This window comes from Melozone crissalis, unplaced genomic scaffold, assembly GCF_028551555.1.
Source record: "Melozone crissalis strain CALT ecotype California unplaced genomic scaffold, PUWL_Pcris_2 ptg000002l_1, whole genome shotgun sequence".
NCBI classification, from domain to species: domain Eukaryota; kingdom Metazoa; phylum Chordata; class Aves; order Passeriformes; family Passerellidae; genus Melozone; species Melozone crissalis.
The window spans coordinates 21,653,274-21,671,375 of NW_026535780.1; the positions used below are offsets into that span (position 1 = coordinate 21,653,274).

At 44.0% G+C, this 18,102-nt stretch overlaps 1 protein-coding gene across 1 annotated transcript in view; it reads left to right on the forward strand.

Moving 5' to 3' along the window:
* Positions 1-3,258: 3,258 nt before the first annotated feature.
* LAPTM4B (lysosomal protein transmembrane 4 beta) overlaps positions 3,259-18,102 on the forward strand; it is a 59,928-nt gene continuing 45,084 nt past the window's right edge. Inside the window, exon 1 of the mRNA XM_054276948.1 lies at positions 3,259-3,433. Coding sequence (XP_054132923.1) covers positions 3,338-3,433 — 96 coding nt within the window. The 5' untranslated portion in view covers positions 3,259-3,337. The remainder of the gene's footprint in view (positions 3,434-18,102) is intronic.

Genomic DNA, 18,102 nt, shown 5'->3' on the forward strand with positions numbered 1-18,102 from the left:
TCTGCAGTGAGAAGATCACGGGGGAGAGATGGGGAATACCGAGCAGGAGCAGGACACAGAGTGCAGCTCAGGGAACAGCTGGCAGAGCAGCCAAGGGGGCTGTGTCCCTCCCCAGCAGAGCTCTCAGGGTGTGCTGTGGGGAGTGACCGGCTGTGTGAATGGAGTTCAGTGATCTGCAGCTCTGCCGCGGTCAGAGGGGCTGCAGGAGCCATGAGCCTGCATTTCCTTTCTGGGTACACCCCACAGCCCTCACGCTGACCGGCGGCTGAGCGAGGGTGTGTCAGGCTCTGACCCTGTGCAGTGTTTAATTTCAGCATTGAATGTTCCCTTGGAAAAATTTCTTACCATATGGATCCCACTGCAAAAGTTATTTATTTCTTCAGCACAGCTGAAACAAGTGCTTGTAAGTAAGCTGTTTAATCTCTTGACTTTGTCTCACTTGCTGAGCAAGACAGTGATACTGATCCTGTTCAAGTTTTGATGAATAAAGATGACAATCTCAAGTATCTGTTGTACCTCTGGAAACCTTGGCAAAACTCAGGTGTCATCCAGTTTAGAAGTTGCCCTGTTGCACCTTAAATGATTTTCCATCATCAGGGTGTAAGATCAGGTATTCAGGATTCAAAGCCCCCGCTGTAACTCGTGCTTGTCATTTCTTGCTTTGTAAGGCAAAGTGAGAGACATGAAAGTTTTACTTAGGCTGTGTTGAGGAGGGTCTGTGTCTGTGGCAATACTCAGGCTCTGAACACTCCCACCACCGAAAACTTGCCAAGCAAACCAAATACAGCTCGTTATAAATCAGAGAGTGACATGAAGCCTGATGTTTCCTGTTCTTTCCCATCAGGCTTTTTGAATGGAAATTAATAATTATACAGGAAACTGCTCTGAAGTGATTAGTGTTTGCTGCTTATTCTTTCTTCCTTTTCCTTCTGAGAATATGGGGGTTAAAGCCACTGATGGGAAACCATAAGTGAAAGCAGACATGCAGTTAACCTCTCCTCACAGAGAGAAGGACTGTGCTGGAGGGTGTTATAAACTGTGTCTGCCTCTCACAGCTCCAGCCCCGGGTTCCTCCTGCCTGGCTGCTAAAGCCCAGCTTGTTGTGCCCATCCCAGGCTGAGGGATGCAGCTGCTGCTTTCCCGTTTGCAGGCACAGGAGCCCAGCAGGGACAGCTGCACAGATGGCCACAGACAAGGTGCTGCCCTCATCTCTGCCTCCTACACGTAGGAGTAGGACTCACAGAAGATCCGAGCAGAGACCAGCTGGTCCAGCTTGATGCTTGCAAGCAAATAACACCCACCCACCCACTGATCCCTCACTGATCCCCCCAGCAGCTGGCACTTGCTCCTTAGAGTGCCCACACACAGTGTGGAGAGGGGAAACTACAGAGAGACACTTAAGAAAGGTTTTATAAGAAGTGAGGGTGAGCGGGCAGTCTGTCCAGCCAGACTGCACACGATTGACCTCCTTTATACCCCTGTCTGTCTGATCCTCCTTCTGCTCCTTCCTGATCCCCCTCCTCTAATTATCGTCTCTCCTTTGCTCCTTCACAATCCCCTTCCTCTAATGATTCCTTCCAAAGTTTTGCAGAGTTCTCCTCAAATACCCCAAACCCTCCCGTTCTTCTTGTTTCCCCTTCCTATCAGTTCCAAACTGCAGGTGACCCTTCCCAGAGCTCTTTAATGGGCCATCAGTCAGTAACCTGACACTTCTGCGTTTTGGCATTGTCTCTCTGGTCCCTTTTCCACCAGGTTTGCATCTGTGTGCCCTTGTTTATGGAATCCCCCTTAATTTATTGCCTCTGCCTTGAAAAGGTCAGGTGCTTGGTCAATAGCCCTCATGAACCAGATGCTCCTGCCTTCCTCAAGGGATGCATGCAAGGGTTTCATCTCTAACTTTCCTGCTCTCTGGCATTAAAGGACAAGGTGTCTCAAGGTTATCAGTGAGATCGTCCAGACCCCATGGCTGGTGATTTTCCTTTGGCCTCTGGAATATTTGTCAATAGTGATGTTGCATTTTACAAGAATTTTAGTTTCATTTTTGAATATCAATCTTAAAAATATTCGGCTTATGCATAGAATCTAGTCAAAATTATAAATTCAGGGCTACGTGGCTTTTCCTTTTATACACAAAAAGTCCTGCCAACCCCTTGCCAGTTTTAAAAGGACAAACTAGGAACAGAGGTTATGTAAAATTTCTACCTCAAGTATTTTTAATTTAATTTACTATAGTGGCTTTATAAGTAGGGATAAAGCACAGTTAGAATGTTCATCTGTGCCAAGTTAGCTTTTATCTTGAAGTTCCTGTTCTGCACAGATGTATGTATGTATGAAATAATGAAGAGCCCCAAAGCAACCATATAGGGAAGCATTGGAGTATTTTCAATGTTATATTTTGATGATAAATCGTGGAATTTGGTGGCAAGCAAAGATGGATGGCAGTAAATAAATTATGCTTAGGGTCAGGGTAGACGTACAGACCTTCTGACAGTATTTTCTTCATTGTTTCATCTGGAGGACAAATAATAAAACATGAAAAGTCAGTGCTTGGTAGGAAGTTCAGCTCAAATTTGCACAGTGCTTGAATATGCAGGACTGGGTCCTTCCTCCTAATGCTGTGTGTCCCCCTCACACCCCACCATCATCAGGACATTAACTACAGGTAGTGGCCATGAGCTCAACCTTACCTTGTATATCAGTGACACGAGGAAATTCCAGGCACCCCAATAGCAGCAACTTTGGGAGGGGATCAGGAGGGCACTGTGAAAGAAAACAAGGGTTCATGGATGCAGAACTTGGGGTAAATTCCAAACATTCCATGACCTCCTCCAATATTATCTTTCCTTATAGAGAAATAGAGTTTATTTCTGCTACTTTGCCACTCAAAAATTGCCAGGAGCACTACAAGCTTTGCCAAGGAAGCGCCGAGCCGGTTCGCCCTCACAGGGCTCGTTCCAGGCGCGGCGGGGAGGATCCCCTGAGGAGCATCTCCACAAGGAGCATCCCCTGAGGAGCATCCCTGAGGAGCATTCCACGGGAGCGGCCCTGGCCCGGCAGCTCTGGGGCCGGGCTGCCGCTCGCGGAGCGCCCGGGACTGCGTGTCCCGAAACCCTCCCGCGCTTCGGGGCCGGGCTGCTGCTGCTGCTGCTGCTGCGGGGACCGACGCCCTCAGAGCTCCCTCCGCCCTGCTGGGCCGTGCCGGGCCGTGCGGTGCCGTGCCGTGCTCTCGGTCCCGCCCGGCGGGAGGGGCGGCCCTAGCCCGGCCCCAGCCCGGTCCCGCCCCGCGGAGCGGCGCGCACAGAGACGCGGAGCGGGGAAGCCCCGAGGAGCCGCCGAGATGCTGAGCTCGCCCTGGGCGCGTTTCTACTCCAACAGCTGCTGCCTCTGCTGCCATGTCCGCACGGGCACCATCATCCTCGGCGTGTGGTACCTGGTAAGCGTGGCCGGGCTCCGGGCGCTGGGCGCCGCTGCGGGGGCAGCCTGGGGGGCGGCTCCGTGGGTGGGGGTGCCGATCGCAGCGGCTCCGCTGCCCGGGCGGGTTTCGGAGGGAGCCGCGTTGTTGGAGCGGAGGAATGCGCAGCAGCTCCGCGCCGCTGATCCCGGCGGGCACCGACTCTGCGAAACTGGGGCACGGAGCGAGTGCGTGTGCAGGGGCCGGGGCAGCGGCAGGGGATGCAGGATACACTGCACGGGCAGGAACGGGAGGGCCTCAACCCAAAAGCTGTGAGTGGGTTGAAAATGTGGTAAGACCCCTGGGGTGAGGTTTGCCTCCAAACTTCGGGGTGGTCTCAGGCCGGGGTGGCTGCAGCCCACGGGCCCCGCCGGTGCATTGGCTCCAGCCAGGCTGCCCGGCCCCTGGGCACGCCGCGCAGAAAATCATGTTTGATCATCTCTGGTCGCTGCTTCATACAGCGTTCGGGTGTTCTTGTCACGGCTGTCCCTGTGTGGCAGGTCGTCGTTTGGCAGTAGCGTTTTGGTGTGCCTGGTAGGGAGCTGAAGCCTTCCAGGCGGCTGTTCGCAGGTGCTGGAAAGACAGCTTGCTTCTGCCGGGATTACAGGACACGAGTGCGGAATTCACCCTGGGGACACCAGCGTTCCCAGCAGTACCCAAGGGCTGTTGGACGCTCGGTTATTTGGCCCGGGGAGCCGCGTTAAGCTCTCGGTTCCTCTCGGACCATTGTTTCCCCATCCTTTGCAATGTGGGGAAAGCGGTTTCCCAGAGCTGCTCCGGCTGTAGTCGCAGGGTGTTCAGAATAAAAAGGGCTGGTTGTTTGCTGTAGGTAACGTGGATGCACTTCTCAGCCTGCTCGGTCCCTCGGTGCGAGGAATCGATCTCCGTCTGATGGCGAGGCTGTGCAGAGCTGTTTGCCAAGCATCATTTTTCAAATGATTGCAGACGGAAGCAGATTAGACCCGGGCTCATTTGCTAACTACTGAAATTCCCCGCAGAAGCAAGTGAAAAATGCAGGGCTGCCTCCGCTGTAAGGCAGCTCATTAAATAAATTCAACCCGTGTAATAAAAAAGCTAGGTTGACATTTATGTCCTAGAAATCATATAAAATGTTCTATGTCCTTTAAAATATGTATTTCACCACTGAGAAAATTGTGCATTAGTTGAACCATTTCTTGCTCCTGGTTTAATAAAATACGGTTAATAGCAACATCCACAGCTGTACAATACTGACAATATTGTAAAATACGCCTCTCTTTGCCTGGCTGCAATTAAGTTTTGCTAAGTTGTAATATGACCTGAAAGCTTTTGAACATTTCTTCTAGGGAGCTTGTTATTTCTTTCTGCCTTCAGCTGAACGAAGCCTTTTCACATTGGCTCCACAGAGAGAGGGATATAGATATTTTATCTGTTCAGTGGACCTAAAGTTATTTGAGGAAGAGGGAGGTGCATCACCTGGGCTTGGATACAAAGAAAAGTCTGATAGCTTTTAAGACTGTTACCTAATCTGTTATAAACATTTAAATACCAGTGGGCGAATTTCACATAGTATTTTACTGCAAAATTTGGTCTTAAATTTCCTTTCCTACGAGCAGGTATTTCCTGATTTACAGTTCTTGATAGTTTTGCTTTCATAACTTTTTCAGGGTGGATTTCTAAATTACTTCAAACTGATACAGCACACATTTCTTTCTGTGCTTTTTTTGCTATTGCAAGTATTTGAATTTTAAATTTAATAATTAAAAATAAATATTTAGATGCATGTAGATAATAAATACTAAGCCTTTTTGATTGCTTATTATGTTAGGAAACAAAAAGTAAGGAAGGAGTAGTTCCTTGAATGAATGACCCTGGCTGATAAAGTCAAACGCAAATAGATTTCTTTGGCTCAGAAGAGCAGTTATGGTTTGGTTACATAACCACATAACATAACATATAAAACCATATAACATAACATATAAACCCATATCATGGTTTTATTACCATGTGCTGTTAAGGGTTAACATAAAAATAGATGTTCTGGTGGCAATTTTTTTCTCTGCATGTATTTTGGCTGGTTGCATTACTCCAAACCACACATGACCCATGAGCATTACTTCAAAGTTCAAAAACCCTCTCTGAGTTTTTGCAACACCAACATCTATTCTACATATGCTTTGCCATTATCCCTTACAGGAAATTACTTGAGGAAAAATATCAACCTTGAGAATTAATAGTTTTCTTGTTGCTTTTTCATTTCTCACTACCTGTGAGGCGTAAGTTTTATTAATTCTATGACAATGAATACAATGATTCAGTAGTAGAAGCATCTGAAGGAGGAAAAAGCAGTAGCTTTGAAGTTTTGGCAGACTTTTAACACAACATTTTCGCATGTTGAACCAGTTTTGAGTTAGCAGAATTTCAGGAGGCAGAATTTAATGTCTGAGTAAATGTGGAAAAAGTAGTGGCTGAGATGGAATTCATCTTCCCATAGCAACCCTCCGGGTTCCACGCTGTGCACCCGGAGTTGGAAAGGTGTTGATAACACACCAGGGTTTTGTCTGCTGCTGAGCAGTGCTGGCATAGCACCAGGGCTGTGTCTCAGCATTCTGCAAACCCCCATCAATAAGCTTTAAGTTTAATGTTTTAATTTAGTTGTAATGTTTAACTGGGTGTTTGGAGTCCCACAAATAGTGGGGAGAGTGGGAAGCTGAGTGCACGTGTAGTTGTCAATGCTGCTGTTGAGGGAGTTTTCCCACAAAAGTTTTCCCAAGGGGCTTTCCCAACTCAAGCACAGCAGCCACAGACACTTACAATGGTCTCATAAGGTATCAATAGCTGGGAAATAAATATTTAACTTTACTCTATTTTAGAACATGATGTATCTCAGAACACTAATGTTTCTATAGCTCTTGTGTTTCAGCAGTTTCTTCCTGGTAGAGCCATTGGTGCTCATCTACAGTAATATAACACGCTGCTGTGTGATTTTGCAATATAGCAAAATAATGCTATACACATAAAGTCACTGAGCACTGAGGTACTTCAGTGTAAAAAGTAACTTGTAAAGGTTGGAGTAGCCAGGGGAAATTTCCTGAAAAGAATATCTAATGGGGTTGCAGAATAGCCCACACTTCAGGGACTAGCGTGCTGCCTTGGGGAGAAAAGCTTAACAGAGGGTGCTGCAATGTTAAATACAAACATTATGCTAAGGATTAAAATGTCAGCAATATGACTGACTGAGGGTTAATGTTTATTTCAAACAGTTTGATTTGGCTGGTTATTAATTTTTGAGTTTTTATCTGAGATGGACTGTACACTTGTCTGTATTATAACATGACATCAGAAGTCACAGTAGTAACGCAGAAACATTTTGGGGCACAAAAGTCTTACAAATGTTGTATTTAAAAAAAAACAAGCCAAGTTAAACTAGAAAGTCACTTCCCATAGCTGAATTTTGTCACTGTGCTGTTCAGGACAGTGACAATGCTGAAATGAGCCAACTTCAGTTCTGATCTCCAGTGGGTGCTGGAGTCTGGGGGAAACTGGCATTTCAGTTTCCAAGTGACCCAGTCAGTGCTGGTGAGTCAGAGTAACAACACTCCTGTCAGTGACAGCATTTATAAACACAGCGTGTCTTCTTCCTGAGGAAATGGACTCCACTTTCCTTGTCTATAACACAAGGAGCAACATCAGATGTGCTGACAGTGTCCTGGAAGAGTTTTCCATTCTCCTGACAGTGGGGTTTCTGCACACCCTGAGGATCCACTGACACCATCTGGGATAGCAGGAATTCTGATTATTTCTAATTGCTTTGGTGGGGAGAAGATGGAATTGTAAGGTATTATATTTTAAAAATTGTAAGGTATATATTAAAAAAAAACCAGACAATAGAAGAAGGAACCTTCTCGTTTGAGCTCTGTGTGCCCGGTGCCTCAGTGCAGCAGAGCCCTGGGCACAGGCTGCTCCTCCCCACGGTCCCACAGCCCCCCAGGACCCTGCAGCATCACCTTGAGCACCCCCAGTGCCAGTGCAGAGCTGCTGGCCCTGGGCAAGGGGCTCTTGCAGAATGTGCTGAGCATTCACCATTGCCACGCCTGGGGAGCCGCTGCCCTCCCGGAGTTCCTGACAGTGAGGGGCTAAAAATAAAAACTAATGGGAGGCTGAGAACCTTTTATAACCACAGGTTATCGAGCTGTGTGGCCCTCACTGAAGGATGTGCAGTAAGAACATAAATAGAGCGAGCTGAAGTTTTTAGCCAAGGTGGGTTAAATGTTTGAGCTGCTATTTGTGGAGAGCGCGGCATGAATTGCTGGTTGTGACATTTCAGTTCTGGATTTTTTTTAATATACTGTTGAAAGCATGTCTAATATCTATCTCTGTCCCAGTCATCTTTTAGTAAAAGGATTGAATCCTAATGATGAAAAGATATACTGGTAGTAGACTTACATTGCAAAGGAAAAGAAAAGTGCAACGGGCTATGGTCTCACTGATTTAAGGTTGAGCACCCTGACAAGATTGGTAGAGTGAGCTTGATCTGATGTCAAAAGGAGAGTGAAAATATGTATTTTGTGACTAGGCCACATTTACATCCTGGCATTTTTCAGGCCTCATGCAAAACAGCATGTATGGCAATGTGCTTAAATACCAGTTAGAAGATTTCAGTAATCTTGGCTTACTTGGCAGGGGGTAGAGATCAGCAGCGACTGCTCATGTAAACAAAATATCCCTGCCCTGGAGCCTTCCAAGCTGCTCTGTCTGCTCTTCTGCAAGCTTTACACTGTCTCAGACTACTCACATCACCACACCTGTGCCTGAGGGTCCCTTGAACAGGTGGTGAAGGCCTTTTTAGGGAAAAGAAAGAAATTCTAAGAAGAAGTTCTTGATTATTTTTAAACCTGGGAGAATCTGGAGATTTTGAAAACTGGAAAAAGAACTGAAGTTGTGAAAAGAGCAAAACGACACAATCAGAAAGCCTGATGTGTTATCTCAGTGTCAGGTTGTGGGAATTTTCATGAATACTGATATGAGACCTTGTGTTTTACTTTGAAAATTAACTTTATATGGAATGAAGTGGGCTAAAAATAAAGGATTTTCAGCTTTATGTCTGTATGAAGGGCCATAGCAGCCAGCTCACTGAAGGCTCAGTTCCTTCACATCACCCAGGGATGTCTCTTCCAGTGTTGTCCCAGTGGGATATAGCTGGGCTTGGGTGGGATTATCCTGCACCTTTAGCACCTCCAGTGACTGCCCAGTGCTGCTGGCCCTGGGGAAAGCATTCCTGCAGTATGGGACCTGCTGTGGATTCACCAGGTGTTTCCTCTCCATGGCCAAGACCTGGGCTGTATGTTCAGGGGAAAGAGCTGGGTGATGCCCATGACATTCCCAATTCCCATCCCTTGGTAGGAGACGTAGTGTCAGCAGTGCGTGAAATTTCTCCACTAGCAAGTGAAGGTGTCATGATGTCAAATTACATGAGATTCCCAATTCTTCTAATAGAAATGGCTGAATTGATGAAATATTTATGTCCCAAGTGCCATGTCTATAAAATGATCATTAGTTTTTCTTTTGTCTGTACTTCATAAGATGAAAGACAAGATCATGGAAAAAAACCAGTAACATTCCCCAGTAACTCAATAGACTCTTCCTATGCACATGCTTGCTATTGTGGAGACTGGAGAGAAAACTTGGAATTCATTATGAATAGAGGAGAATATTAATCTTACTTTTAAAAGCTTCCCTGATGATTGATGTACATGTTGAATATCCAGCTGAGACTGGAGTCAAAGGAGGTTCAGGGTATATGCTCTTGGACTGGATCACATCCATTTCATTATCTTCAAGACCAGAGGGAAAAAAAATACTGATTCTGCACACAAATACCTGCCCAGGCCCTGTATGTTATTTACTTAACAAACTGAAAGCACATGTATGAATTTTATGTATGTCACAGCAAAAAATAAAGACTAATAATGATCATTAGCATGAACAAAATGACCTTATCTGAAGGACCTTCTCAATAACGATATTCTGACTGTAACTTCTCTAGAGATACATTATTAAATAATTTAATATCTATTAGCTTCAAGAATGGCATCAGGATAACTTGCTAAAGAACTCTTTTGTGCTGTGCACAGGCCCAGGTAGGTTTCTGCAGTGCAGGACCCTATCCCATCTTTTTTCTCCAATTCATGCTTCAGGCCCTCTTCAGTCGAATTGCAAAATAAAGGACAGCATGGGAGGAATTTAAATGGCACAATCAATAAAATAGCTTGCAAAGAGCCTAATCACTTACCTGTGTGTGACAGGATCCATCCCTGAGCAGGCCAAAAAGGTTATCTGAACAAAAGATGGGCTCATTGGTACACCATATCCCAAGTTTTACCTGTGTTTTCTGCTCTAGGTGAAAAAACCCCCATATTTGTGTGTTTCCTGTGCTGCAGAAAGAGGTAGAAGCAGCATTTTTTTAGTCTGTCCCAGACTCTGTCATACATCAGTATGACATGAAAACATTTATTAACATTGTTTTTTCTTGCAAAAACCTTTTAAGTTATTGGAGGGATAAAATTTCTTGAAAAGGTCTTTTGGGCGGCTCTTGCACTTATTGAACTGTTTATTAGTCTGTGACACAACACAAGGATTTATGAAAATGTCTTTAAGCTCTAATCCCCTCACACAGACAGTCTTTCTTATATCCCCAAATACCACAGTAAGATATTTCATGGAGTATGTAATCATAGCAATGACAGCTGATAATCTGCATCAGTTGTTTTGATAATCACACAGTTGTCTCATGTAATCAATGCAATTATCACCTCAGAAACTGCAAACCTTTGTAAAATAGCCATTTTTTCTTACTAAGGCCTTCAATTGGATAATAAATTCCCTCCAGTGAGAAAACAGATGGTTGGTTGTAAGAGGAGCAAAGTTTACATAAATGCTTGTTGAAGGAAAGAATCCCATTAAGAGTTCAGTATGCTGTAATTACATTTGGGTTTTTATACAAAAAATCATGAATATATTTATAGAAAGGAAAGGAGGTATTACATTAATCAAGTCAAATGTGTTTGGAAGTTCTGTTGAAGGTTAATATGTATCTCCTAGTGAGCCAGAGGAGAACACATTAAGCTTCCTAAACTGATCATTGATTAGACTGACGTCAGTGAAAATGCAATTAGTCTTATATATTCTTGGACATATGGAACGGATGTTGCAAAATAGCCAGGAATTAATTTCCTTGATTGCTTTCTTTTTCTCTTTGTTTTATTGTGAGGCTTGTGCTTTGACTGTAAAACTCTGGGAGTTTAAAGTGGCCGAGGTTTGAAGATGTGCAGGGCAGTTTCTGTGCTGTTCTCAAGCAGGGCTGGAGGTTTAAAGTCCGAAATCTCCAAAGAGCAGAATAAGAAGGAAAAACCCATACTTGTGTCTGAAGGTGTCAGAGAGTGCTCCTGGTCAGTGTGAGGTGAATTGCCAGGGAGGCATCCCTGAAGATTAACATGGACATGAGCCTAGCACGCTGTTCCTGGACCTCCTGAGGGTCAGCTCTTTTTCAGGTGTCTGCAGTCAGCTCTAACTATTGTTATCCTGGTACTCAGCCTTGAAAGGGGTTTTGAGAGTGCTGTGACTGCTTTTCATTTTGTTGCTGGCATGTGCTGAGCAAGGTCTTGTTCTATCCAGAGATATATTAAGCTGCTTAAAACAGACAAGACAAATGCTTTTGGCAGAAACACAGATTTGTGGGAGATTTTCACCTTGGAGAGATGCATTTCCCAACAGTGAAACAGCTGTGGCCAGCCAGACAGGATACATGTGATCCTGTTCTTTACTATTTCTGTAATTATCTGTACTGTACCATCCTTCCACTTCTTCCTTGCATGACTAAATCCCTGCCTTGGGCTGCAGAGTGCTCTAAGGGTGCAGTCACTTGTATGGCTTCTCTGGATATTGTCTGTGGTGGCTACATAAGAATCATGGATCAAAGATTTGGTGTGTTTTGGTGTTGGTTTTTGTTAGTTTTTTTTTTAATTAAGTGTTTGTTTGTGTATTGCTCTCCAAAGCAGAGCCCAGTCCTCTCAGCAGGGCAGTGGGCAAGTCCAGGAGGGTGGAGGGGACTCTGAGCACAGAAGCCCTGGGGGCTGCTGCAGGACACACAGAGAGCTGGCCAGGGCCAGGGCGTACCTGGGCAGCCCAGCCCAGGCAGCAGCTACAGCGATGGCCCAGCCTCTGCCACAAGGCCACACCAAAATGGGACCTTGTGGGACCTGCCACAGCTCACATCACAGTCACACTTCAGCAGCTCTGCCCTCAAGCTTTCAGTCAGCTGCGAGGCTGAAACATGCATTTTTGGAAGTCAAGGAGAAATGCAGAAACCAAGCAAATCCCACCTGAACAACCCTTTTTCTAATAAGGTTTTATTGCATACCAATTTTCTGCTAGTTCTCCACTGCATCCTGAACCAAGATGACCTTTAGGAGAAATTGTGAGTTGATCTGGCAATGATATAATTGTATATGTGATTATATTTCTCCATAAATATTTCCCTAGAGGTCTTGCTGGGCAGAAGACCTCAGCAGTCATTTTCAGAACTTTCCTTAGATACAGGTTCAACTTGCTTTAAATAAAATGGAAAAGCAACAGACTTCACTGATAAATTTGTATACAAATAGCTTATTTCTTTAAACCAGGGAGGGACTAAGATTAAATAATGTTACAATTCTGTTATTGAAATTATGAAAGAAACGCCTCTGCCCAAATGAAGGTGCAAGCAAGACCATTGCCAAAGTCAGTAGTATGGATTTTATTTAACAGCAAATAGGAGGTAGAAAGAGATAGAAGGAAATAGAAAAAAGAGGGAGAAGAAGAAGAACGTGACAGAGAGACAGATTAAGGGGAAAATATCACCATTTCATGGATCCTGATGGTGTCCTATTGATCCTGTTCTTCTGGTCTCCTTGGTGGTGAGGGTCCCTCAAAACACAGAGTTCAGTGGGTTAATGTACATCAGGGCAGCTGGGGATGCCCAGGGAGCTGCCCTGCAGGAACAGCTGTGGCACAGTCTCTTGCCACAGGCTCTGGAGCAGTTGCATCACGTGCAGTGCTCTGCTGCAAGGCCTCAGGAATCAGTCTGGGAGCACTCTGGGGGGTCTTTGATGGATTATGGCACCCCCTCAGCTGCCTCTCATGAATGTGGCCTGTGGGGCTGGTGTAGGGGAGGATGGCTGTTCGCTGTCTCTGGTTTGTGCCACACACCCAAAACTCCTCCTGCCCCCTTGGCTGGGGGGACTCTGTGCAGACTCAGCAGATGAGGCTGTGGGCTGTGGCCTCCCCCACCTCAATCCCAGCCAGAGCTGATTTTCAGGGCAGCTGCTGGGTTTGGCTTTCTGGGGATACTTCATTCACCCTCAGTCTGTCTCCTTCTCCCTAGACCTGAGATGACTGAACAACAGTGTCACCTTTATCTTATCCCAAGTTCCCTTAGGGAGCTTAACTCACAGTCCCAAGTTACCCTCAGGAGGCATCTTCAGGTAGAGGAAGGCTTTCGTGGTTGCAGCTTCTTTATATAGTTTTGCCCTAATGGGCAAAAAGTCCTTCATAACAATATCTGAGCCACACACCATAACATTTCAGTCTCTCACAAGTATATTACAAACTAAACTCTATCTCTAGGGAGCCAGAAACCTCTTGTGCATATTGCACAATCTGTCCATCTATTTTTTTAAAAAATAAATTTAAGCATTACCATATTTCACTAATAACAGACCTCTTGTGGTTTGGGTTTTAAGCTTATTAAAAGATTGGCAGTAGGCAGCAGTTGAGTCATTTGTATAGAAGAGTGCTGGTAAATTATTCTGGACTTCCTATATCAATTTAATCAGCATAATCTTTAGAGTTCAGTGTTGAGTGTCATAGCAATCAAAGCTGAAATTGTGTATAAAAGCTGATTGAAATACTTTATGCAGCTTTCTATTATATGCTCTCTATAATATGGACTTTGCAATATGCTAGTCTGAGCCTGCCTGGATGATTCTTTGCCTTCTCATAAGTAGTATGGAAAAATAGTGACAAGAATTGCAGACTCTACCCTATCTTCTCCAAATTGAAGAATATAAAATCCTAATTGCTACTTCTGATCTGACTAGTGCTCCTCCTATTCCAATGCAGTATTTCAGATAGCAGCTAGAACCATGCTTTGAGAAACCACACAGAGAGAAAGAACAGCTTGTTCAGGGACAACATTTTCTTTTATTATCCTGTAATGTTAAGGTTGGGCAGTCACCTGAAGCAGGAAGGCTTATATTTTGTTTTTCAGATCTTTTGTGATATGACTAAACACTTGCATTTCCTTTTAGTAAATAAATAATTTTTTTTCTGAATTCCTTCAACCTTTTGGCTTCAGTAATAATGCCTGATAATGTGTTTCACTGGTCAGAGGAGTGAAGGATTCCCTTGTAACCCAAGTTCAAGTGTCCCTCTCTCTGTTTCTGTTCAGGCTGTTTTGCTCCATTGGATGAAAAGATAGGATGAAAGTTGAGGGTGTCTGGGTTTCTAACTTGGAGCACTCATTAAGTTGTGCATCACTAACACATCTGCAGCTTGTCCCCAGGCCCTGGGAAGTTGAAACATTTTCATTAGCATGAGGCAGAAGGCTTACACAGCAGGAAAAGGGAGAGGTGCCTGCTCTGACAGCCAGGGCTCTCCTGCTCCTCCTCTCCTGGAGTTCACACCTTGGCTGCGCTGTGCTGGCTCCTGTGCCCCCAGAGGGAAAGGGATCGAGTCACTGCTGGGAGACTCGTCAAGAAACACGGGCACACTGAAGGGACATCTTGTTTCCTGTTCCTTATGTGCTATTTGCCTGCTCTTCACAGCACTCAGCTTAAAACCTCTATTGATAAAATTGCCTCCTTGTTTCTTCTTCAGTCAGAGTTCAGAAAAAGCCCCCAATGAACACGTACAAACACAAAACTTTGTCTAACAGGGAGACAGAGAACAGACAGAAAAATCTTCCTATGTGGGACAATAAACCTTAATTCATTATCTACACTAACAGAGAAGTTTGGGAAATGCACCCCAGATAGTGCAAATCTACCATGAGCTGGTTAAATCCTGACCCTGATTTTTTTCCTTTGTAGAATTCTTTTGTCCTTTTGATGAACAAAAGTGTTCTTGCTTTTCTTAAGATCCTCTATGCCTAAAGAAAAAAATGAAAATCTGGAAAGAACATGCCTAGTGAAAAGGGAAGGGTAGATAGGGAGAATTTGACATTGAGATTCTTAAATAGACATTTTTCATTCATTCTTACTTTTTCTGATAGTGATACTGACTTCAAATATCCAAGTGCTAGAAAATACTCTTCTGTTTAGTTTCAAGGAGCAAAAGTAGTTTAAGACTGATGTTTTGTTTCTATTATTTCTGTAAAGAACAGAGTTTTTTGGAGACAGAGAAGAGAATACAGGGGTTCCGCTTGAGATTTTCTTAAGTTTTACTAAAAATGTTTAGGATTTCTTATGACTAAAATTAATGTCCTTGGCAATTTGCTTCCTTAGTATCTCTGTAGAGGACAACAAACTAAACCATGCCAGTTTTGTGGGGTACTAAAAATATGCTAGAACTGTGTGTGCCAGTTCCTACATATTACAGGGCTTCCCAGTGTCATGAAAGCAGCTCTGGAACTGTAAAAAGGGGCACAGGCAGGGAGTTAGTTCACCACCAATGCTGAGATTTAAGGAGGGTGCTTAAGGGGATCTCTCTTGAGTTCAGTGAGGCTGAAAGCAGTCACAGAATTAAAACTGAATAAATATTTTTCACCACCCATAACACTCAGACTGCTGCATGCATGGATTCAGTTATAGATTGAACCCTCAATGGAAATAAAGCTGGGGGAGCTCTTCTTTTTTTCCTGTAAATATAGGTATCTCTCTGTGAAAAATGCATGTATTTTATGATTGGCTTTTCACAAATATTAAAATGAATATTATATGTGTTGTGTTAGAAGGTAATGCTGTATTAATTTTCTTAAGTACTGTGTTAAATATAGTTTTAGGTTATAAAAAATGTTAAAATAGAAACTATGCTATGTAGGATACTTGTTTTAAAGAAAGGACTCGCAGCTAGAGAGCAGCCACAGGACACCTAAATCTTTCAGAGAAAAAGAATTTATTGCCCTCTTATCAGAAAAACGAACTTCTTCCCGAAGGCGCTGTTAGGATTCGGAGGAAGAAGTTGATGAAGACTAGACGGTGTCCTGTGTTTGAATGGAGTTTATGCATCATGTATGAAGTGTATGAATATGCAACAGGCTATTGTTCTTAAGGGTTAATACTCTGTTAACGGGTGTCCTTTTTCAAGCTTGTGCTGCCCAGAAAAAGGTACCCAGACATCCATAACTCTTTGTATTTAGTCTCATATTGTCCTAATTCAATTTGTCCAAATTGTTATTACTCTAATTGTGTTACTATTATTTTTAACCATTTTATTACTATTAAACTTTTAAAAATTTTAAAAACAAGTGACTGGCGTTTTTCACATCTCTTCACTGCATTAGAAAGCCTTGGGAGAGCTGCAGTAGAATATTTGTACAGGGGAACCTGTAGACTTCAATAGAAACATCACTGTTTTTTATGCAGTGTATTGATTTAAAGTGAGCATAATATTTCCTCTTCTAAACTCCTTTAACAAAGCTATTTTACTTTGACTCTTGACTGAAAGCCATTGTAACTCCTGGCAATTCTTTCAGTGTTTACAGACATGTGTGTAAGTTGCTGGCCAAAGCATTTCTCTGTCTGCTTGAGTTAGGGATCATCAGTAGATTGGTGTTAATGGCAGGCTCTTAGGAGCTACTGGAACTGATTTTATTTTAGATAAACTGGGATAGATACCATGCATCTGCACTTCTACAAAAGGTCTGAAATGGTAGTCATACTTGTTTTCTGATCACCTGTTGCTGCAGTGGTTTCTGACACCTCTCCCCTGCATTTTATTCCTGTGGGTCACCACAGTTCATTGCTGACCTCTGTAACCAATGACATGGAGAAAAGGTGACTTATTGACTGTAGAAGTCTGAAATTTTCGTGCATTGTATAGTTTCTAATTGCTGGGTGCTGCCTGTGGAAGACATGAGGTTGTGTCCTTGCATCCTGAACACTGGACATCCTCTCCAGCAGAACTGCCTCATGTTGTGCCTAATCTGCTGGTTCTTTGTCACAGTGCAGTGGAAGCAGCATCAGTGGCTGGTGGTCAGTCCCAGTCTCATCACCTGCTCGTGCTCATGCCTGCATGCACCTTCCTCACACAGCAGTTGCTGTTTAAAGTGTCTTCTACTCAAACCTGAAATTATGTTTTATAAGCCTACAGCAGGAACTCCAGTTACTGCTCCAACATCTGGATGTCTCTTCCACAATATTTCCTCTTTCTTCTTGGCTTCATACATTCTGTGGTTTTGCATTATTTATTATTTTCTATAAAGCATTATTTGTTATTTTGATAGGGCCAAAATTTCCTTCATTGATTAAAAAAGTGGATGTAATTCCATCCGGCTGCCAGAGAAGTAAGATTTTGGATTTTTTAAAGATAATTATTTTATTTCCATATCAGAATAAGGGCACAGTTGGGCATTTTTAGGACTTCCTGTAGGTTCTTTGTCCAGTGTGTTGTTAGGGCACTCTGAACACCATCCTGCAGGGACTGAGCCCAGAGGCAGAACTGGGGCTGATCACACCAGCCCCAGCAGGGCAGGGGATAAACCAGGGGGGCAACCAAAAGCAGAGAGGGCTGGGGCCAGGGCCACAGCTGGAGACCAGCTGCAACGTGCCTTTGCAGGGTCCTTTAGGGAGCATGGCTGGGGACTGGCGTGTCCTGTACCCTTGGGACAGAGCCTGGTGAGCCCAGGCTGCCCTGGATGGGCTCTGGGCCATGGGCAGGGGTGTGTACAGGCCCAGGGTGGGGCTGTGCAGGTCAGATAAGGCTGAGTGTCCCTGGAGCTCCTCCCCTGAGCCCCTGGCAGCACTGGGTGCTATCAGCTGTAGTGGTCACAGCTCTGACTGGATAGTGCAAAGTCTTGCATTTTATTCTTGTTGAGCACCTGTCAGGGGCAGAGTGGGAGCTTCTGATAAAGTTTATTAAAGAAACCCTCCTGTTGAGTTACAGGGTGTAGAAAGGATCCCCTTGCTTTTTAAATTCCTCCTAGAGGAGTCTGGGTATGGCTGGATCCAGTCTTAACCCCAGACTTCATCAACAGTTTATGTCTAAAGGATTATATAGGTATAACTGAACCTTTATACAACTTTGTCCCACAGGATGAAGGACAGCAAACCAGATATATTTAAACAAATAAATATAATGGTTTTATTTTTATAATGATTAGACAAAACTATCTTAGCCAGAATTATTATATACTATAACACAGTATATTATTATACACTATAACACAGTATAGGAGATATAGCAACTATTATAGTACACCACAAAGCAATATTGAAACAATTGTATTAAAGCTAGCAAAAAAAATTAATTGATATTTAATTGTTATTAACAGATTGATGTTACCCACCCATATCAGTGACCAAGAGCCAGTTTCTTTCACTCAGCCTTAAAAGGTAACCTTGAAGAGCATCCCCACTCAGGGGAGAGGTCCCCACACATGCACTGCAGGAAGGGCTGTGGTAGAAGGCCCTGCTGTT